This window comes from Artemia sp. Qi Xiang Cuo, chromosome 11 (assembly GCF_049724085.1).
Source record: "Artemia sp. Qi Xiang Cuo chromosome 11, ASM4972408v1, whole genome shotgun sequence".
NCBI classification, from domain to species: Eukaryota; Metazoa; Arthropoda; class Branchiopoda; order Anostraca; family Artemiidae; genus Artemia; species Artemia sp. Qi Xiang Cuo.
The window spans coordinates 2879966-2905371 of record NC_142804.1 but is presented as its reverse complement, the minus strand read 5'-3'; the positions used below and the strand labels follow the sequence as shown (position 1 = coordinate 2905371).

At 28.3% G+C, this 25406-nt stretch overlaps 1 protein-coding gene across 1 annotated transcript; it reads right to left on the bottom strand.

Moving 5' to 3' along the window:
- Positions 1-4527: 4527 nt before the first annotated feature.
- LOC148946530 (uncharacterized) lies at positions 4528-5858 on the bottom strand. The gene is made up of 2 exons (XM_089097135.1): positions 5473-5858; positions 4528-5197 (listed from the first exon to the last, which is right to left on the bottom strand). Exons 1-2 carry the CDS (start codon positions 5856-5858, stop codon positions 4528-4530), a joined length of 1056 nt encoding a protein of 351 aa, XP_088953261.1.
- Between the last annotated feature and the right edge of the window lie 19548 nt (positions 5859-25406).

Sequence of the window (25406 nt, the reverse complement as noted above, 5' to 3'; positions counted from 1 at the left end):
GGCAAAACAATAAAGAGTTTGTTACATACTTGCGATTTTTCATAATTTCTTGAATAAAATATCTGTATGGTGTATCCAAGAGGTGAAATCAATAAAGAGTTTGTTACTTACTTGCAATTTTTTTTTAATTTCTTGAATGAAATGTCCGTATTGTGTATCCAGGAGGAAAATTCAAGAAAGAGTTTGTTACTTACTTACTTGCAATTTTTTCATAGTTTCTTGAGTGAAATTGCTGTATTGTCTGTCCAGGAAGCGAATTCACGAAAGAGTTTGTTTACAATTTTTTGTCATAATTTCCTAAATTAAATTTCTGTATTGTGCATCCAAACGGCGAATTTAAGAAAGAGTTTGTTCTTTACTTAGAATTTTGTCATAATTTCTTTAATGAAATGTCTGTATTGTGTATCCAGGAGGCGAATTCAAGAAATAATTTTTTACTTACTTACAATTTTTTCATAATTTCTTAAATGAAATTTCTGCATTGTGTATCTCAGAGGTGACTTCAAGAAAGAGTTTGTTACTTACTTACAATTTTTTCATTGTTTCTTGAATAAAATTTCTGTATTGTGTATCCAAGAGATGAAAACAATAATGGGTTTGTTACTTACTTGTGATTTTTTCATAATTTCTTGAATGAAATATCTGTATTGTGTATCCAAGAGGTGAAATCAGTAAAGAGTTTGTTACTTACTTACAATTTTTTCATGATTTCGTGAATGAAATTTCCATATCGTGTATCCAAGAGGTGAATTCAAGAAAGAGATTGTTACTTATTTACAATTTCTTCATAATTTAACGAATGAATACAACTACTCTAAAGAATAAAGACGGGTTAAGCTTAAACATATTTACTGCTTAAACATATCAAAAGATTTTTGGAAAAAAAACAATAGCATATCATACAAAAGATAATGATAAGGAATTTATTCCCTCTGATATATAGATTTTTTGAATGTTATCTGATGTATTAGACAAAAGGAAGTTTATCAACTCTAATACATAGATTTTGACAATGTTATCCAACGTATCCGAGAAAGGATGTTGATAGAGAATTTATTCAATCTGATACTTAGATTTAGTCAATTTTATCCGATGTATCTGACAAAGATGTTGATAGAAAAAAATTATTCACTCGGATACTTATATTTTGTCAATGTTATTCCATGTGTCTGACAATAGATGTATACAAATTTCTTTTCTTACATCTCCGATGTTGTAATAGACATTCTAAACGTTTGATATGCTAGCATACTCTAAAAATAATGAACACATAACAATGCAATGCATAATATATTTTTAATGAAATAATATCATGTAGGATATTAAAACAAAAAATATATTATGATACATTATTAATATCAATGAGCAATTTTGGACATTTAAAATCTGTTCCATAAAATAGTTCACCATGTTCTCTCTTGATATTGTAGCTATTGTCTTCTCTCAGCTCGTAATCAGTAGAATAATCATTATTCCATTTTGAGTCATACACAATTTTTACTGGTGTGTCACCGAAAGGTTCAATATGCGTTTAGTCTTTGGTATTGTTTGGTTCATTGACTGTTTGATCAATGTTAGTAACGTTTGCTGGCACTTTGTTTTTCATCGATTCGTCTTTATATTCTTTAGTGATATTTTCTAACAATGCCCTTTTAATTTTTCTTGCAATTTCACTGCCTACTACAACAGTATTTTTACAAAGGTAACAGTTCCGGCACGTAGACAAGATATGGTTTATGATATTAGTAGAAGAATATACCTTTCTTTTCCCCTTTGCTTTTATTTGAATCCTAATACCTAAAAGATGACGATAGGTTCTATCAATCGATAGTATGTTACCAGAACCAATATAAGGAAGATACCCCTCTTGATACACAAATTTTCCTATGTCGCCATTCTTTTTGGGTACTAACGTTCTAGAAATGCTAATATTGCACGTCAGTATTATGTAAAACGGAATTTTTTTGGCACTCCAAAGAAATTTAATTCTTTATTGTCATGACAACGCACGCATAAGTTTCCGATAGTGCTACAAATTGTACTTGTTTCATAGTCCAAATACTTCTCCTTGTAAGCATTCAATGCTATAATAACACTAACGTGTGAACACATTTCTACTGAGGGGTCATCCACATGTTCAATATGCATTTCATCTTTGCTATTATTTGGTTCATTAATTGTTTAATCAATTATTTGTTTCAATTATTTGATCAAACCCTCCCCTGGAGGGGGAGGGTTTGAGGGAGGGAGGGGAGGACTTGGGGCCCAAGCATCAGAAGAAATTGTCTGTCTAATATGCATCTCAAATCATCGTGGTATGCATATTCTCACGAAGATGCCATAAAAATGCCCCCGAAACAGATCACTTTTAAAACCTATCAAAAATCCAATTGATAAATCGAATGTGCTTGAAATCATTCTAGTTCAATGGATTGAACTTGTTACGATATTGTGACGGTTAACGTCAGTTGGGCAATGTCCCAGAAACAATACATTGGATGTATTTCTAAAATCATAATACGTTCAATGGCTTGTTGGTTCAGTCGATTAACGTGTGGTTCTTTTACCTTAGGAAATCACGGGTCTCACGTTCGATTCCTACATCCAACACAAATTTCATAAAAATCAATGGGAAGATACTTAGAATGTAAAAAATCTTACCATTGGAAAAGAAAAATATCATCTTAGAGTACAATAAAATGACATCAATAAAAAACTATTAAAATAAAAATCAATATATCCATACAATAAAACATCCATACAAAAAAATTAAATAAAACACCAACCATACTGCCACGTTGGAATAATGATTGAAAATCCTTACATCCATAAACATAAGACAACCATACAAAAAAAAATAAAAAAAACATTAATAAAACATGGAATGATAGCCCGCTTGTATGGTGAACCTTAAAAATCCTTACATCCATGAACATAAAATATCCATACAAAAAACATCATACAATAAAACATGGAATGATGCCCCCCTTGTATGGTGAAAAATAAAAATACTTACATCATTAAACATAAAACATCCATACAAATAAAAAACATTAAATAAAATATGGAATGATAGCCCGCTTGTATGGTGAACAATAAACATCCTAACATCCTTACTTACTTACTTACTTACTTAGGTCCTCCTACACCTGGGGGTGCATAAGGCAGCAACAGTGGTTTGCCACGACGACCTTTCCTGAGCCTTCAACCATAGCTCCTCCAACAAGAGCCTCGCCAGCTTCGCCTCCTTCTTTAGCGACCTGCCAAGGGTAATTTTCGGTCTCCATGATTTATGGAGACCGGGGGGTGTCCAAAACCATGCGTCTTACGGCAGCCTTCCATCCCCCATTGGCACCATATACCCCCAATACATCCATCGTCGCTTTCTAATGAGATCAAGGATGGGGGTATGATTTATCATACGATAGATTTCATCATTTCGTATTCTTTCCGTCCAATGTATATTTAGGATAGACCTTAGGCAATTGTTGTTGAATGCCTGGAGTCGTTGCTGTAGCTGAGCAGTGATGCTCCAAGTTTTGCAGCCTTACGTAAGGACGGAGACCACATTTCTATCATAAATTCTAAGCTTTAGCTTCTGGGAATATTTATTATTTCTCCAAAAATTTCTAAGGTACCTGAAAGCAGACCCAGCCAATGCTATTTGGCACAGTATTTCTCTTCCGGAATTGGCATCTTGCGTAAGAATGCTGCCGAGATACTTGAACTCTCTCACTTCCTCAATTTCCTCGTTGTTAACCAAAAGTCCTTCGGCTAAGTCAGGTATGACTGCATTCGACATTGCTTTGGTCTTGTTAGCATTTATGGAGAGTCCGACAGCATTTGCCATACGACCGAGTTCATTAATGTTGCGTTGCATATCTTCTGGGTCGTGGGTAATAAGTTCAACGTCGTCAGCAAAATCACCATCATTGAGTTTTCTCAGTGGATTTAATTGTAGACCACCACTAAAACTGCATTCACGGAGAACAAAATCTATCACTATGGGAAACAGTAATGGTGATAGAATGCAGCCCTGCCTCACACCTGATTAAACAGAAAACCACTCCGTTAGGCCACCCTCTGTCTGTACTGCGCACATGATATCATGATATAGTGCTTTAATTATATTTACAATTTTGGTCGGAATTCCATAGTGCACTAAAATCTTCCACATGATTCCGCGATGTATCGAGTCGAAGGCTTTGAGAAAATCTATAAATACTAAAAGTAGCTGAACTTGCCATTCATTGGATTCATCCAGCAGGACTCTCAGGCTAAATATCAGGTCACAACTTGATCTATTCTGGTGGAATCTGTGCTGCTCATCTCTCAGAACTTTCCCCACTTTACTCTGAGTCCTGTTAAGAATTATTTGGCACAAGACTTTGCTGCCAACAGACTGTAAAGCAATACCTCTCCAATTATCACACTAAGTCTTTTGCCCTTTTTTTTGAATAGTTTTACAATTACTGCCTTCGACCATTCACTAGGGACTTTTACTTCGTCCCAAACACGGGAAAGAAGTTAAAATATGGGTTCGGCTAGGGCGCTTCTACCGTACTTCAGTAATTCTGGTGATATGCCACCATTGCCTGCAGCCTTTCCGTTTTTCAAAGTCTTTAGGGCCTCCTTGACTTCACTAAGCATGAGAGGTCTGGAACATATTCCAAGATCGAACAGTGGTTCTTCAGGGATATTTAAAGTAGTTGTGGGAGGCATCTGATTTAGTACCTCTCTAAAATACTCCTTCCAGCGTCGGACTATGTCATCAGTCTGGGTTAATAAGATGCCTTCTTTGCTTTGAAGTTGGGTCAAAGACGCCTTTGAAATACCCGCTAACTGCTTCGTTATGATATACACAGTACGGCTATCTCCCCGTCCAGCGGCTGCCTCAGCCTGTTCGGCCATAGTTTCGAGGTACATCCTCATATCATACCTGGTTGCTGCTTTGACTTGCTTTTGGAGACGGTTGTACTGCGCTTTCAGGTTATCTACATATTCTCTAGAACAAGTCGTGCTCTGGTCATACTTATCTACGAAGATTTTGAGTTGTTCCCTTTGATCAATAATATCCCAACTACTTTCAGATATCCACTGCTCTTTCTTCTTCCTGTTGTAGCCCACAACTTCTTGTGCGACCTCTTTCACAGTTTCTGCAATTTTTTCTGACTGACTATCAAGCGAAACTTCATCCCTTAGAAGGTAAAACTTGTTTGAGAAAGCTGTAGTATACTTTTGCAATACGTTCGGGTCCTGCAATTTCCTAAAATTGAAGGTTTTCACTGGTCGCTGGGGCTTTGTCACAGTTTTAGTTTCAGCTTGAACTTGGCAACAGCAAGTTGGTGATCGGAATAGCAGTCGGCACCTCGGAAGGTTCTAACATCCTCTAGACATCGTCGCCTTCGCCTCGCAATTAGGATATGGTCTATTTCATTTCATGTAACACCATCAGGCGAGTTCCAAGTATACTTGTGAATCTGTTTATGTGGAAACCATGTTGCGCCGACAATAAGTTCATGAGTAGCGCAAAAATCGATTAGTCGCACACCATAGTCATTAATTTTCCCCAGTGCATGTTTACCGAGGATAGTTGGGGCATAAGAAGCATCACCTCCAACTTTAGCATTACAGTCCCCACACACAGTCACAATATCATGACGATGTGTTTTTGCAACAGCATTCGATAACACACGATAAAAGTCGTCTTTGTTTTGATCACAGACGTCATTCGTTGGGGTGTACACTACAATAACTATCAATTTGGCCTGTGAAGTGGCGAAACGGGCACGAAGAATCCGCTCACTAATTGGTTCCCAGTCCACTAGGCATTTTTTGGCCCGATTACTTAGTGCCATTGCGACACCTGCTTCTTTTCTAGTCTCAAGACCGGAATACAGATGTGGTAAATCTCAGTTTTCAAACTCCCAGAACCAGTAAGCCTGGTGTCAGAAAGTCCAGCAAAGTCAATACGGAACTTATCAAGGGTTCTCATAACACTGTTGAGTTTTCCTGGCTGTGTTTCTTGATTAACTGTTCTAACATTCCAGTATCCAATACGAAAACATTCGGCAATTTTCAAAAATCCTGTCCGGGGGCATGCATTAGTCGTCATCACAGAAGAAGAAGAAGTCAATCCGAGGCTATCTGTTGCTGTTTCTTGAGTAATTAGTTTTTACGGTGGCGGTTTACTAGCCCACCGACCGTTTATAGCCCAACCTCCACGTTTAAAATACATCTGGTTTTATTAATAATATTTGATTTGCTAATAAAGTTGGGTTTTAATTTACAGAAATAAGAACATCTAGGTTTAAAATTCATCTGAATTTATTAATAATATTTGATTTTTTTTAATAATTGGGTACATTTTGCATATTTTTGTAATAAAGTTGGGTTTTAGTTTTCAGAAATAGGAACACCCACATTTAAAATACATGTGATTTTCTTAATAATATTTTATTTTTTAATAAAGATAGGTTTTAGTTTTCGAAACTAAGAATACCCATGTTTAAAATACATGTAATTTTATTAATAATATTTGATCGTTTTTTTATAAAGTCGGGTTTTAGTTTTCAGAAATAAGAACATCCACGTTTAAAATATATATGGTTTTATTAATAGTATTTGATTTTCTAATAAATTTGGGTTTTAGTTTTTCAGAAATAATATCCATGTTTAAAATACATCTGATTTTATAAGTCTGACAGGATGGTAAGTCTTAGGCAACTTACCATAAATGTTAGAATAACATCAATGGTATCAATCTATGGAAACGTTTACTGATGTCAAGAAGATTTTGTGACTTAACTTGGCTTTACTTCTTAGGTGACTTTGTCTAGTTTGCTATTTTGGACTTTTCTGAGCTAGATTTCCTCGCCTTTTGTAGGTGTATGTTGTCTGAAACCTATGATTTGGGATGCTTGGTTTACTATTTCGCACTTTTCTGAGCTAGGTTTCATAGCCTTTCTTAGGTGTATGTTGTATAAAACCCATGATTAGCTTTAATAATTTTTGGGAGATAGGGGATGATACAGGGTCTCATTGGGTACATTTTTGAACATTTTATATAAAGCTGGGTTTTAGTTTTCAGAAATATGAAAATCCCAGTTTAAAATACATTTGATTTTATTAATAACATTTGATTTTTTTTAGATAAAGTTGGGTTTTAGTTTCAAGAAATACGAACATCCACGTTTAAAATACATAAAATTTTATTAATAATATTTGATATTTGAATCAAGGGGGGTTTTATTTTTCGGAAATAAGAACACCCACGTTTAAAATACATGTGATTTTATTAATAATATTTGATTTTTTAATAAAGTTGGGTTTTACTTTTCAGAAATAAAAACACCCACGTTTAAAATACTATTTTATGAATAATATTAGATTTTTTTTAATAAGTTGGGTTTTACTTTTAGAAATAAGAATATCCACGTATAAAATACATCTGGTTTCATTAATAATATTTGATTTTCTAATAAAGTTGGGTTTGAATTTTCAGAAATAAGAACATTTATGTTTAAAATACATCTGAATTTATTAAAAATATTTTATTTTATTTTAATAATTAGGTACATTTTTGTATATTTTGTAATAAAGTTGGGTTTTAGTTTTCAGAAATAGGAACACCCACATTTAAAATACATGTAATTTTAATAATAATATTTGATTTTTTAATAAAGTTAGGTTTTAGTTTTCAGAAATAAGAACACCCACGTTAAAAATAAATGTGATTTTATTAATGATATTCGATTTTTTTAAATAAAGTTGGGTTTTAGTTTTCAGAAAAAAGAACTTGTACGTTTAAAATACATCTGGTTTTATTAATAATATTTGATTTTCTAATAAAGTCGGGTTTTAGTTTTCAGACATAAGAACGTCCATGTTTAAAATACATCTGATTTTATAAGTCTCAGAGGATGATAAATCTTAGGCAACTTGCCATAAATATTAGAATAGCATCACTGGTATCAATCTATGGAAACGGTTAGCGATGTCAAAAAGAAATTTGTGACTTAACTTGGCTTTACTTCTTAGGTGACTTTTTCTAGTTTGCTATTTTGGGCTTTTCTGAGCTAGATTTCCTTGCCTTTCGTAGGTGTATGTTGTATGAAACCCATGATTGACACTAATATTTTTGGGAGGGGGGGGGGATGTTACAGGGCCTCATTGGGTACATTTTTGCATATTTTTAATAAAGCTGGGTTTTAGTTTTCAGAAATATGAACATCCAAGTTTAAAATATATCTGATTTTATTAATAACATTTGATTTGTTTTAATAAATTTGGGTTTTAGTTTCAAGATATACGAACATCCACGTTTAAAATACATATGATTTTATTAATAATATTACTTGATACTTTAATAAGGTCGTGTTTTAGTTTACAGAAGCAAGGAACACTCAGATTTAAAATACATGTGATTCTATTAATAATATTTGATTTTTTAATAAAGTTGTTTAGTTTTTAGAAATAAGAACACCCACGTTTCAAATACATGTGATTTTATTAATAATATTTGATTTTTTTAAATAAAGTTTGGTTTTAGTATTAAGAAATGAGAACGTACACGTTTAAAATACATCTGGTCTTATGAATAATATTTGATTTTTTAATAAAGTTGGGTTTTAGTTTTCAGAAATATGAACATCCTAGTTTAAAATACATCTGATTTTATTAATAACATTTTTGCATATTTTGTAATAAAGCTGGGTTTTAGTTATCAGAAATATGAAATTCCCAGTTCAAAATACATCTGGTTTTATTAATAATATTTGATTTTCTAATAAAGTTGGGTTTTAATTTTCAGAAATAAAGTTGGGTTTTAGTTTTCAGAAATAAGAACACCAAGGTTTGAAATACATGTGATTTTATTAATAATATTTGATTTTTTTTTAATAAAGTTGGGTTTTAGTTTTCAGAAATAAGAACATTGACGTTTAAAATATATCTGGTTTTATTAGTAATGTTCAATTTTCTAATAAAATTGGGTTTTAATTTTCATAAATACGAACATCCCCGTTTAAAATACATCTAATTTTTTTAATAATATTTGATTTTTTAATTAAATTGAGTTTTAGTTTTCAGAAATAATAACATCCACGTTTAAAATACATGTGATTTTATTAATAATATACTATTTTTGAATAAAGTTGAGTTTTAGTTTTCAGAAATAAGAACGCCCATAATTTTTTTCAAAGGAAAGAAAAAAGTTATAGTTCAATTCTAATTTTTTCAAAAGAAAATAAAAAAGCTTCCACTTCAGTTCTTAATTTTCTCAAAGACATAAAAAAATTTAAAGTTCTGTTCTAAATTTTTCCGTAGAAGATAGAAAAAAGTTATAATTTGATTGTGAATATTCTCCATGAAGATAAAAAGTTCCACTTTAATTCTAAGTTTTCTCAACGAAGTGACTAAAAGTTCAAGTTCACTGCTGAATTTTTTCAATGATAAGAAATAATTTACAGATCAATTCTAATTTTTTCCAAGAAAATAAAATGGTCCCCCTTCAGTTCTTATTCTTCTCAAAGAGACGAAAAAAATTTAAAGTTCTGTTCTATATTTTTCATATAAGATAGGAAAAAGCTATACTGTTATTGTGAATATTCGCCATGAATATAAAGAGTTCCACTTTAATTCTGAGTTTTCTCAAAGAAGTGTAGCAATTTTCAAGTTCTCTTTTGAAGATAAAAAGTTCCACTTTAATTCTGACTTTTCTCAATAAAGTGATGAAAAGTTCAAATTCTCTTCTGAATTTTTCAGACCTATTCAGAATTGAACTGTAACATCTTTTCTATCTTCTACGGATAAATTTGGAACAGAACTTTTAAATTTTTTTCATGTCTAAAAAATTAAGAACTGAAGTAGAACTTTTTCTCTTTTTTGGAAAAATATTATTAATAAAATCAGATGTATTTTAAATGTTGATGTTCTTTTTTCTGAATACTAAAACTTAACTTTAATTAAAAATCAAATATTATTAATAAATATGATGTATTTTAAAGTGGAATATTCATATTTCTGAAAACTAAAACCCAAGTTTATTCAAAAATAGAATATTATTTATAAAATCAGACGTATTTTAAACGTGGGTGTTCCTATTTCTGAAAACTAAAACCCAACTATATTAAAAAAAACAAATATTAATAATAAAATCAGATGTATTTTAAACAGGAATTGTCTTATTTCTGAAAATTAAAACCCACCTTTTTTTTTAATCAAATATTATTAATAAAATCACATGTATTTTTAACATGGATGTTCTTATTTCTGAAAACTAAAACCCAACTTTATTAGAAAATCAAATATTATTAATAAAACTTGATGTATTTCAAACGGTGACGTTCGTATTTCTGAAAATTAAAACCGAACTTTATTTAAAAAATCAAGCGTTATTAATAAAATCACATATATTTTAAACGTGGATGTTCTTATTTCTGAAAACTAAAACCCAACTTTATTAAAAATCAAGTATTATTAATAAAATCATATGTATTTTAAACGTGGATGTTCTTATTTCCGAAAACAAAAACCCAACTTTATTAAAATATCTAACATTGTTAATGAAATTAGATGCATTTTAAACCGAGGATGTTCATATTCATGAAAATTATACCCAACTTTATTAAAAAAAATAGTTTATTATTAACGAAACCACATTTATATTGAATATGTGAGCTCATTTATCCAGAAACTAAAAACAAACTTTATTAAAAAAAATCAAAAATTAGTAATAATATCAGAAGTATCTTAAACGGGAATGTATATATATTTCTGAAAACTAAAACCAAACTTTATTAAAAGATCGAATATTATTAATAAAATCACATGTATTTTAAACGTGGGTGTTCTTATTTCTGAAAACTAAAACCCAACTTTATTAAAAAATCAAATATTATTAATAAAATCACATGTATTTTAAACGCAGGTGTTCTTATTTCCAAAAATTAAAAACCAACTTTATTAAAATATCAAATCTTATTAATAAAATCACATGTATTTTAAACGTGGGTGTTCTTATTGCTGAAAACTAAAAACCCAACTTTATTAAAAATCAATTTTTATTAATAAAATCATATATTTTTTAAACGTGGATGTTCTTATTTCCGAAAACCAAACCCAATTTTATCAAAATATCAAATATTATTAATAAAACCACATGTATTTTAAACATGGGTGTTCTTATTTCCAAAAACTAAAACCCAACTTTATTAAAAAATCAAATATTAATAAAATCATATGTATTTTAAACGTGGGTGTTCTTATTTCCGAAAACTCAAACCAAACTTTATTAAAAAATCCAATATTATCAATAAAATCATATGTATTTTAAACGCAGGTGTTCTTATTTCTAAAAAGTAAAACCCAACTTTATTAAAAAATCAGATATTATGAATAAAATCACATGTATTTTAAACGTGGGTGTTCTTATTTCTGAAAATTAAAACCCAACTTTATTAAAAATCAATTTTTATTAATAAAATCATATATTTTTTAAACGTGGATGTTCTTATTTCCGAAAACCAAACCCAATTTTATCAAAATATCAAATATTATTAATAAAACCAGATGTATTTTAAACGTGGGTGTTCTTATTTCCGAAAACTAAAGCCCAACTTAATTTAAAAAAATCAAATATTATTAATAAAATTACATTTATTTTAAACGCGGGTGTTCTTATTTCCGAAAACTAAAACCCAAGTTTATTAAAATATCAAATATTATGAATAAAATCACATTTATTTTGAACGTGGGTGTTCTTATTTCTGAAAACTAAAACCCAGCTTTATTAAAAAATCAACTATTATTAATAAAATCATATGTAGTTTAAACGTGGATGTTCTTATTTCATAATATAAAAATACAGCTTTATTAAAATATCTAATATTATTAATGAAATCAGATATATTTTAAAACAAAGATGATCATATTCCTGAAAGCTAAAAACCCACTTTATTAAAAAAAATCAAGCATAATTAATAAAATCACATGTATTTTAAACGTGGTTGTTCATATTTCTTAAAACTAATACCCAACTTTATTAAAAAAAAATCAAATATTTTTAATAAAATCAGATGTATTTTAAACGGGAATGTTCGCATTTCTGAAAATTGAAACCCAACTTTATTTAAAAAATGATATATTATTAATAAAATAAGATGTATTTTAAACATGGTTGTTCTTATTTATGAAAACTAAAACGCAACTTTATTAGAAACTAAAATATTAATAACAAAATCAGAAAGAGTTTAACATGGATGTTCTTATCTCTGAAAACTGAAACCACACTTTATTTTAAAATATCAAAGATTAACGACAAGACCACCTGTATTTTAAACGTGGGTGTTCTTATTTCTGAAAACTAAAACACAACTTTATTCATAAATAAATTATTATTAAGAGAATCATATGTATTTTAAATGTGGATGTTCGTATTTCTTGAAACTAAAACCCATCTTTATTAAAAAAATCAACTATTATTAATAAAATGAGATGTATTTTATACTGGGATGTTCATATTTCTGTAACTAAAACCCAACTTTATTAACAAATATGCAAAAATGTTATTAATAAAATTGGATGTATTTTAAACTGGGATGTTCATATTTCTGAAAACTAAAACCCAACTTTATTTAAAAAAAATCAAATATTATTAATAAAATCACATATATTTTAAATGTGGTTGTTCCTATTTATGAAAACTAAAACCCAAATTTATTTAAAAAAAAATCAAATATTATAATTAGAATCACATATATTTTAAATGTGGTTGTTCCTATTTATGAAAACTAAAACCCAAATTTATTTTAAACAAATCAAATGTTATTATTAGAATCACATGTATTTTAAACGTGGATGTTTTATTTCCGAAAACTAAAACCCAACTTTATTAAAATATCAAATATTATTAATAATATCATATGTATTTTAAACGTGGATATTCGTATATCTTGAAAAAAAATTCCAACTTTATTAAAAAAATAAATATTATTAATAAAATCAGATGTATTTTAAACGGGGGTGTTAATATTTCTGAAAACTAAAACCCAACTTTATTAAAAATATGCAAAAATGTACCCAACCAGGCCTTGGATGATCCCCTACCTCCCAAAAAATATTAAAGATAATCTTGGGTTTCATACAACATACACCTATGAAATGTTATGCAACCTAGCTAAGAGAAGTGTGAAATAGTAAACCAAGCATCCTAAAATCATAGGTGTCAGACAACATACACCTATGAAAGACTAGGAAATATAGCTCAAAAAGTCCAAAATAGCAAACTAAACAAAGTCACCTAAGAAATAAAGCCAAGTTAAGTCACAAGATCTTCTTGACATCGGTAACCGTTTCCGTAGATTGATGTCAGTGATGTTATTCTAACATTTATTGCAAGTTGCCTAAGACTTATCATCCTCTCAGACTCAGACTAAATTCAGATGTATTTTAAATATGGATTTTCTTATTTCTGAAAACTAAAAACCAACTTTATTAGAAAATCAAATATTATTAATAAAACCAGATGTATTCTAAACAAAGACGTTCTTATTTCTCAAAACTAAAACCTGACTTTAGAAAAAAAGCAAATATCATTAATAACAATATCATTAAAACAAATTAAACAAATAACAAAAACACTACTTAAATATTCCAACTCTTGCATTTCAATGAAAGAAATTCAAAAATGAACTTTGAAAAATCAATAGAATGTAACTGTGAAAAGGTAAACCGTGACAAAACACTACTGAAGTATTCCAACTCTTGCATTTCAACGAAAGAAATCCAAAATGAACTTTGAAAAATTAAGAGAATGTAAGTGTGAGAATGTAAACCACAACAAAACACTACTGAACTGGTCCATCTCTTGCATTTCAATTAAAGAAATTCAAAATGAACTTTGAAAAATCATGAAAATGTAACTGTGACATGGTGAACCACGACAAAACACTACTGAAATATTCCAACTCTTGCATTTCAACGAAAGAAATCCAAAACGAACTTCGAAAAATCAAGAGAATGTAAGTGTGAGAATGTAAACCACAACAAAACACTACTGAAATAATCCATCTCTTGCATTTCAATGAAAGAAATTCAAAATGAACTTTGAAAAATTAAGATAATGTAACTGTGACAAGGTAAACCATGACAAAACACTATTGAAATATTCCAACTCTTGCATTTCAACGAAAGAAATCCAAAATGAACTTTGAAAAATCAAGAGAATGTAAGTGTGAGAATGTAAACCACAACAAAACACTACTGAAATATTCCATCTCTTGCATTTCAATGAAAGAAATTCAAAATGAACTTTGAAAAATTAAGATAATGTAACTGTGATAAGGTTAACCACGACAAAACATTACTGAAATATTCAAACTCTTGCATTTCAACGAAATAAATTCAAAATGAACTTTGAAAAATTAAGAGAATGTAACTGTGATAAGGTAAACCACGACAAAATACTACTGAAATAATCCAACTCTTGCATTTCAACGAAAGAAATTCAAAATGAACTTTGAAAAATCAAGAGAATGTAACTGTGATATGGTGAACCACGACAAAACACTACTGAAATATTTTAAGTCTTGCATTTCAACGAAAGAAACTCAAAATGAACTTTGAAAAATCAAGAGAATGTAACTGTGGCAAGGTAAACAACAACAAAACACTACTGAAAAATTCCAGCTCTTGCTTTTCAAGGAAAAAAAATCCAAAATTAATTTTGAAACGTCAATAGAATGTAATTATGACAAGGTGAACCAGTACAAAACACTACTGAAATATTCCAACTCTTGCATTTCAAAGAAAGAAATTAAAATGAACTTTGAAAAATTAACAGAATGTAACTGTGACAAGGTAAACCATGATAAAACACTACTGAAATATTCCAACTCTTGCAGTTCAAGGAATGAAATCCAAAATGAACTTTGAAAAAATCAATAGAATGTAACTGTGACAAGGTAAAGCACAACAAAACACTAATTAAATATTCCAACTCTTGCATTTAAACGAAAGAAATTCAAAATGAACTTTGAAAAATTAAGAGAATGTAACTGTGACAAGGTAACCATGACAAAACACAAATGAAATATTCCAACTCTTGTATTTCAACGAAAGAAATCCAAAACGAACTTTGAAAAATCAAGAGAATGTAAGTGTGAGAATGTAAACCACAACAAAACACTACTGAAATAATCCATCTCTTGCATTTCAATGAAAGAAATTCAAAATGAACTTTGAAAAATTAAGATAATGTAACTGTGATAAGGTTAACCACGACAAAACATTACTGAAATATTACAACTCTTGCATTTCAACGAAAGAAATTCTAAATGGACCTTGAAAAATTAAGAGAATTTAACTGTGACAAGGTAAACCACGACAAAACACTACTGAAATAATCCAACTCTTTCAATTCAACGGAAAAAATCCAAATTGAACTTTGAAATATACAGAGATTGTAAATTTGAATAGTTACGCAAGGACAAAACACTACTGGAATAATTGAACTCTTGCATTTCCACGTAATAAATCCGGATCTAACTTTAAAAGATATATAGAATGTAACTGGGTGAAGGTGAAACATATCAAAACACTACGGAAATATTTTAAGTCTTGCATTTCAACGAAAGAAATTAAAAATGAACTTTGAAAAATCAAGAGAATGTAACTGTGACAAGGTAAACCATAACAAAACACTACTGAAATATTCCAACTCTTGCATTTCACGAAAGAAATTCAAAATGAACTTTGAAAAATTAAGATAATGTAACTGTGATAAGGTTAACCACGACAAAACATTACTGAAATATTCAAACTCTTGCATTTCAACGAAAGAAATTCAAAATGAACTTTGAAAAATTAAGAGAATGTAACTGCGACATGGAAAACCACGACAAAACACTGCTGAAATAATCCAACTCATGGATTTCAATTAAAGAAATTCAAAATGAACGTTGGCAAATCAAGAAAATGTAACTGTGACAAGGTAAACCACGTCAAAACACTACTGAAATATTCCAACTCTTGCATTTCAACGAAAGAAATCCAAAATGAACTTCGAAAAATCAAGAGAATGTAACTGTAAGATGGTGAACCACGACAAAACACTACTGAAATATTTTAAGTCTTGCATTTCAACGAAAGAAATTAAAAAAGAACTTTGAAAAATCAAGAGAATGTAACTGTGACAAGGTAAACCATAACAAAAAACTACTGAAATATACCAACTCTTGCATTTCACGAAATAAATTCAAAATGAACTTTGAAAAACTTTGCAAAATCAAGAGAATGTAACTGTGACAAGGTAAACCATAACGAAACTCTACTGAAATATTCCAACCCTTGCATTTCACGAAAGAAATTCAAAATGAACTTTGAAAAATCAAGAAATTGCAACTGTGACAAGGTAAACCATGACAAAAAAAACTACTGAAATATTCCATCTCTTGTATTTCAACGAAAGAAATCCAAAATGAACTTTAAAAAATCAAGAGAATGTAATTGTGACAAGGTAAATCACGACAAGAAACTACTAAAATATTCCAACTCTTGCACTTCAATGAAAGAAATTAAATATGAACTTTGAAAAATCAAGAGAATGTAACTGTGACAAGGTAAAGCACAACAAAATACTACTAAAATATTCCAACTCTTGCATTTCAACGAAAGAAATTCAAAATTAACTTTGAAAATTAAGAGAATGTAACTGTGACAAGGTAACCATGACAAAACACAACTAAAATATTCCAACTCTTGCATTTCAAGGAAAGAAATCAAAAATGAACTGTGAAAAATCAAGAGAATGTAAGTGTGATAATGTAAACCACAACAAAACACTACTGAAATAATCCATCTCTTGCATTTCAATGAAAGAAATTCAAAATGAACTTTGAAAAATTAAGATAATGTAACTGTGATAAGTTTAACCACGACAAAACATTACTGAAATATTCAAACTCTTGCATTTCAACGAAAGAAATTCAAAATGAACTTTGAAAAATTAAGAGAATGTAACTGTGATAAGGTAAACCACGACAAAACACTACTGAAATAATCCAACTCTTGCATTTCAAAGAAAGAAATTCAAAATGAACTTTGAAAATTCATGAGAATGTAACTGTGAGATGGTAAACCATAACTAAACACTACTGAAATATTCGAACTCTTGCATTTCAACGAAATAAATCCAAAATGAAATTTGAAAAATCAATAGAATGTAACTGTGAGATGGTGAACCACGACAAAACACTACTGAAATATTTTAAGTCTTGCATTTCAACGAAATAAATTAAAAATGAACTTTGAAAAATCAAGAGAATGTAACTGTGACAAGGTAAACCATAACAAAACACTACTGAAATATACCAACTCTTGCATTTCACGAAAGAAATTCAAAATGAACTTCGAAAAACTTTGAAATATCAAGAGAATGTAACTGTGACAAGGTAAATCACGACAAGAAACTACTAAAATATTCCAACTCTTGCATTTCAATGAAAGAAATTCAATATGAACTTTGAAAAATCATGAGAATGTAACTGTGACAAGGTTAACCACGACAAAACATTACTGAAATATTCCAACACTTGCATTTCAACGAAAGAAATTCAAAATGAACTTTGAAAAATTAAGAGAATGTAACTGTATATCTATATATATATATATATATATATATATATATATATATATATATATATATATATATATATATATATATATATATATATATATATATATATATATATATATATATATATATATATATATATATATATATATATATATATATATATATATATATATATATATATATATATATATATATATATATATATATACGCGCGCGTACGTAGGCTAGCCTAACCTAACCTATGATTTTCATATTTCTGTGCATTAATGTGGAATTTGAACTTTGAAAAATGAAGAGAATGTAACTGTGACAAGGTAAACCACGACAAAACACTACTTAAATATTCCAACTCTTGCATTTCAAGGAAAAGAAATCCAAAATGAATTTTGAAAAATCAAGAGAATGTAATTATGACAAGGTAAACCACGACAAAACACTACTGAAATATTCCAACTCTTGCATTTCATTGAAAGAAATTCAAAATGAACTTTAAAAAATCATGAGAATGTAACAATGACATGGTAAACCATGAGAAAACACTACTGAAATATTCCAACTCTTGCATTTCAAGGAATGAAATCCAAATTGAACTTTGAAAAAATCAATAGAATGTAACTGTGACAAGGTAAACCACAAAAAAACACTACTTAAATATTCCAACTCTTGCATTTCAACGAAATAAATTCAAAATGAACTTTGAAAATTAAGAGAATGTAACTGTGACAAGGTAACCATGACAAAACACTATTGAAATATTCCAACTCTTGCATTTCAACGAAAGAAATCCAAAATGAACTTTGAAAAATCAAGAGAATGTAAGTGTGAGAATGTAAACCACAACAAAACACTACTGAAATAATCCATCTCTTGCATTTCAATGAAAGAAATTCAAAATGAACTTTGAAAAATTAAGATAATGTAACTGTGATAAGGTTAACCACGACAAAACATTACTGAAATATTCAAACTCTTGCATTTCAACGAAAGAAATTCAAAATGAACTTTGAAAAATCAAGAGAATGTAACTGTAATAAGGTAAACCACGACAAAACACTACTGAAATAATCCAACTCTTGCATTTCAATTAATGAAATTCAAAATGAACTTTGAAAAATCATGAGAATGTAACTCTAACATGGGAAACCATGACTAAATACTACTGAATTATTCCAACTCTTACATCTCAACGAATAAAATCCACAATAAACTTTGAAAAATCAATAGAATGTAACTGTGAGATGGTGAACCACAACAAAACACTACTGAAATATTTTAAGTCTTGCATTTCAACGAAAGAAATTAAAAATGAACTTTGAAAAATCAAGAGAATGTAACTGTGACAAGGTAAACCATAACAAAACACTACTGAAATATTCCAAGTCTTGCATTTCACGAAAGAAATTCAAAATGAACTTTGAAAAACTTTGAAAAATCAAGAGAATGTAACTGTGACAAGGTAAACCATAACAAAACACTACTAAAATATTCCAACTCTTGCATTTCACGAAAGAAATTCAATAAAAATCAATAAAAATCAAGTTTTATTAATAAAATCATATGTATTTTAAACGTGGATGTTCTTATTTCCGAAAATCAAACCCAATTTTATCAAAATAACAAATATTATTAATAAAACCTGATGTATTTTAAACTTGGGTGTTCTTATATCTGAAAACTAAAACCCAACTTTATTAAAAAACGATCAAATATTATTAATAAAATTACATTTATTTTAAACGCGGGTGTTCTTATTTCCGAAAACTAAAACCCAACTTTTTTAAAATATCAAATATTATTAATAAAATCACATGTATTTTAAACGTGGGTTTTCTTATTTCTGAAAACTAAAACCCAGCTTTATTAAGAATCAAGTTTTATTAATAAAATCATATGTAGTTTAAACGTGGATGTTCTTATTTCCTAATACAAAAAGACAGCTTTATTAAAATATCAAATAGAATTGATGAAATCAGATACATTTTAAAACAAAGATGTTCATGTACCTGAAAACTAAGACCCAACTTTATTGAAAAAAATCAAGCATAATTAATAAAATCCCATGTATTTTAAACGTGGTTGTTCATATTTCTGAAAACTAAAACCCAACTTTATTAAAAAAAAATCAAATATTATTAATAAAATCAGATGAATTTTAACCGGGAATGTTTGCATTTTTGAAAATTGAAACCCAACTTTATTAAAAAAAATCAAATATTGTTAATAAAATTAGATGCATTTTAATCATGGGTGTTCTAATTTATTAAAACTAAAACCCAGCTTTATTAGAAAATCAAATATTATTAATACAACCAGATGTATTTTAAACATGGACGTTCTTATTTCTGAAAAATAAAACCCAACTTTATTTAAAAAAATCAAATATTATTAATAGAATCACATGTATTTTACACGTGGGTGTTCTTATTTCTGAAAACTAAAACCCAACTTTATTAAAAAATAAAATATTATTAAGAGAATCATATATATTTTAAATGTGGATGTTCGTATTTCTTGAAACTAAAACCCAACTTTATTAAAAAAATCAACTATTATTAATAAAATCAGATGTATTTTATACTGGGATGTTCATATTTCTGTAACTAAAACCCAACTTTATTAACAAATATGCAAAAATGTTATTAATAAAATCGGATGTATTTTAAACTGGGATGTTCATATTTCTGAAAACTAAAACCCAACTTTATTTAAAAAAAAATCAAATATTATTAATAAAATGACATATATTTTAAATGTGGTTGTTCCTATTTATGAAAACTAAAACCCAAATTTATTTAAAAAAAAATCAAATATTATAATTAGATTCACATATATTTTAAATGTGGTTGTTCCTATTTATGAAAACTAAAACCCAAATTTATTTTAAACAAATCAAATGTTATTATTAGAATCACATGTATTTTAAACGTGGATGTTTTATTTCCGAAAACTAAAACCCAACTTTATTAAAATATCAAATATTATTAATAAAATCATATGTATTTTAAACGTAGATATCCGTATTTCTTGAAACTAAATTCCAACTCTATAAAAAAAATCAAATATTATTAATAAATCAGATGTATTTTAAAACTGGGGTGTTCATATTTCTGAAAACTAAAACCCAACTTTATTAAAAAATATGCAAAAATGTACCCAACCAGGCCTTGGATGATCCCCTACCTCCCAAAAAATATTAAAGATAATCTTGGGTTTCATACAACATACACCTATGAAATGTTATGCAACCTAGCTAAGAGAAGTGTGAAATAGTAAACCAAGCATCCCAAATCATAGGTGTCAGACAACATACACCTATGAAAGACTAGGAAATATAGCTCAAAAGGTCCAAAATAGCAAACTAAACAAAGTCACCTAAGAAATAAAGCCAAGTTAAGTCACAAGATCTTCTTGACATCGGTAACCGTTTCCGTAGATTGATGTCAGTGATGTTATTTATATAACACACAGTGAGTGATTATATATATATATATATATATATATATATATATATATATATATATATATATATATATATATATATATATATATATATATATATATATATATCATATATATATATATATATATATATATATATATATATATATATATATATATATATATATATATATATATATATATATATATATATATATATATATATATATATATATATATGATATATATATATATATATATATATATATATACATTATATATACATATATATATATATACATATATATATATATATATATACGCGCGCGTACGTAGGCTAGCCTAACCTAACCTATGATTTTCATATTTCTGTGCATTAATGTGGAATTTGAACTTTGAAAAATCACGAGAATGTAACTGTGACAAGGTAAACCACGACAAAACACTACTGAAATATTCCAACTCTTGCATTTCAAGGAAAGAAATACAAAATGAATTTTGAAACATCAAGAGAATGTAATTATGATAAGGTAAACCACGACAAAACACTACTCAAATATTCCAACTCTTGCATTTCATAGAAAGAAATTAAAATGAACTTTGAAAAATTAACAGAATGTAACTATGACAAGGTAAACCATGACAAAACACTACTGAAATATTCCAACTTTTGCATTTCAAGGAATGAAATCCAAAATGAACTTTGAAAAAATCAATAGAATGTAACTATGACAAGGTAAACCACAAAAAAACACTACTTAAATATTCCAACTATTGCATTTCAAAGAAAGAAATTCAAAATGAACTTTGAAAATTAAGAGAATGTAACTGTGACAAGGTAACCATGACAAAACACTACTTAAATATTCCAACTCTTGCATTTCAATGAAAGAAATCCAAAATGAACTTTGAAAAATCAAGAGAATGTAAGTGTGAGAATGTAAACCACAACAAAACACTACTGAAATAATCCATCTCTTGCATGTCAATGAAAGAAATTCAAAATGAACTTTGAAAAATTAAGATAATGTAACTGTGATAAGGTTAACCACGACAAAACATTACTGAAATATTCAAACTCTTGCATTTCAACGAAAGAAATTCTAAATGGACCTTGAAAAATTAAGAGAATTTAACTGTGACAAAGTAAACCACGACAAAACACTGCTGAAATAGTCCAACTCTTGCATTTGAATGAAAAAAATCAAAATTTAACTTTGAAATATAAAGAGAACGGCAATTTGAAAAGTTACGCAAGGACAAAACACTATTGAATTAATCCAACTCGTGCATTTCCACGAAGTAAAGCCAACTTGAAATTTGAAAAATCTATACAATGTAATTGTGTGAAGGTAAAACATATCAAGACAGCACTGAAATATTTTAAGTCTTGCATTTCAACGAAAGAAATTCAAAAAGAACTTTGAAAAATCAAGAGAATGTAACTGTGGCAAGTTAAACCATGACAAAACACTACTGAAATATTCCAAGTCTTACATTTCACGAAAGAAATTCAAAATGAACTTTGAAAAACTTTGAAAAATCAAGAGAATTTAACTGTGACAAGTTAAACCATAACAGAACACTACTGAAATATTCCAACTCTTGCATTTCACGAAGGAAATTCAAAATGAACTTTGAAAAATCAAGAAATTGCAACTGTGACAAGGTAAACCATGACAAAAAAAACTGAAATATTCCATCTCTTGTATTTCAACGAAAGAAATCCAAAATTAACTTTGAAAAATCAAGAGAATGTAATTGTGACAAGGTAAATCACGACAAGAAACTACTAAAATATTCCAACTCTTGCATTTCAATGAAAGAAATTCAATATGAACTTTGAAAAATCATGAGAATGTAACTGTGACAAGGTTAACCACGACAAAACATTACTGAAATATTCCAACACTTGCATTTCAACGAAAGAAATTCAAAATGAACTTTGAAAAATTAAGAGAATGTAAGTGTGAGAATGTAAACCACAACAAAACACTACTGAAATAATCCATCTCTTGCATTTCAATGAAAGAAATTCAAAATGAACTTTGAAAAATTAAGATAATGTAACTGTGATAAGGTTAACCACGACAAAACATTACTGAAATATTCAAACTCTTGCATTTCAATGAAATAAATTCAAAATGAACTTCGAAAAATCAAGAGAATGTAACTGTGATAAGGTAAACCACGACAAAACACTACTGAAATAATCCAACTCTTGCATTTCACGAAAGAAATTCAAAATGAACTTTGAAAAACTTTGCAAAATCATGAGAATGTAACTGTGACATGGTAAGCCATAACAGAACTCTACGGAAATATTCCAACCCTTACATTTCACGAAAGAAATTCAAAATGAACTTTGAAAAATCAAGAAATTGTAACTGTGACAAGGTAAACCATGACAAAAACAACTGAAATATTACATCTCTTGTATTTCAACGAAAGAAATCCAAAATGAACTTTGAAAAATCAAGAGAATGTAATTGTGACAAGGTAAATCACGACAAGAAACTACTAAAATATTCCAACTCTTGCATTTCAATGAAAGAAATTCAATATGAACTTTGAAAAATCATGAGAATGTAACTGTGACAAGGTTAACCACGACAAAACATTACTGAAATATTCCAACACTTGCATTTCAACGAAAGAAATTCAAAATGAACTTTGAAAAATTAAGAGAATGTAAGTGTGAGAATGTAAACCACAACAAAACACTACTGAAATAATCCATCTCTTGCATTTCAATGAAAGAAATTCAAAATGAACTTTGAAAAATTAAGATAATGTAACTGTGATAAGGTTAACCACGACAAAACATTACTGAAATATTAAAACTCTTGCATTTCAACGAAAGAAATTCAAAATGAACTTTGAAAAATTAAGAGAATGTAACTGTGATAAGGTAAACCACGACAAAACACTACTGAAATAATCCAACTCCAACTTAATAAAATATTATTAATAAAATCAGATGTATTTTAAACTGGGGTGTTCATATTTCTGAAAACTAAAACCCAACTTTATTAAAAATATGCAAAAATGTACCCAACCAGGCCTTGGATGATCCCCTACCTCCCAAAAAATATTAAAGATAATCTTGGGTTTCATACAACATACACCTATGAAATGTTATGCAACCTAGCTAAGAGAAGTGTGAAATAGTAAACCAAGCATCCCAAATCATAGGTGTCAGACAACATACACCTATGAAAGACTAGGAAATATAGCTCAAAAGGTCCAAAATAGCAAACTAAACAAAGTTACCTAAGAAATAAAGCCAAGTTAAGTCACAAGATCTTCTTGACATCGGTAACCGTTTCCGTAGATTGATGTCAGTGATGTTATTCTAACATTTATTGCAAGTTGCCTAAGACTTATCATCCTCTCAGACTCAGACTAAATTCAGATGTATTTTAAATATGGATTTTCTTATTTCTGAAAACTAAAAACCAACTTTATTAGAAAATCAAATATTATTAATAAAACCAGATGTATTCTAAACAAAGACGTTCTTATTTCTCAAAACTAAAACCTGACTTTAGAAAAAAAAAGCAAATATCATTAATAACAATATCATTAAAACAAATTAAACAAATAACAAAAACACTACTTAAATATTCCAACTCTTACATTTCAACGAAAGAAATTCAAAATGAACTTTGAAAAATTAAGAGAATGTAACTCTGACAAGGTAAACCATGACAAAACACTATTGAAATATTCCAACTCTTGCATTTCAACGAAAGAAATCCAAAATGAACTTTGAAAAATTAAGAGAATGTAAGTGTGAGAATGTAAACCACAACAAAACACTACTGAAATGGTCCATCTCTTGCATTTCAATGAAAGAAATTCAAAATGAACTTTGAAAAATCATGAGAATGTAACTGTGGCAAGGTTACCCACGACAAAACATTACTGAAATATTCCAACTCTTGCATTTCAACGAAAGAAATTCAAAATGAACTTTGAAAAATTAAGAGAATGTAACTGTATATCTGTATATATATATATATATATATATATATATATATATATATATATATATATATATATATATATATATATATATATATATATATATATATATATATATATATATATATATATATATATATATATATATATATATATATATATATATATATATATATATATATATATATATATATATATATATATATATATATATATATATATATATATATATATATATATATATATATATATATATATATATATATATATATATATATATATATATATATATATATATATATATATATATATATATATATATATATATATATATATATATATATAT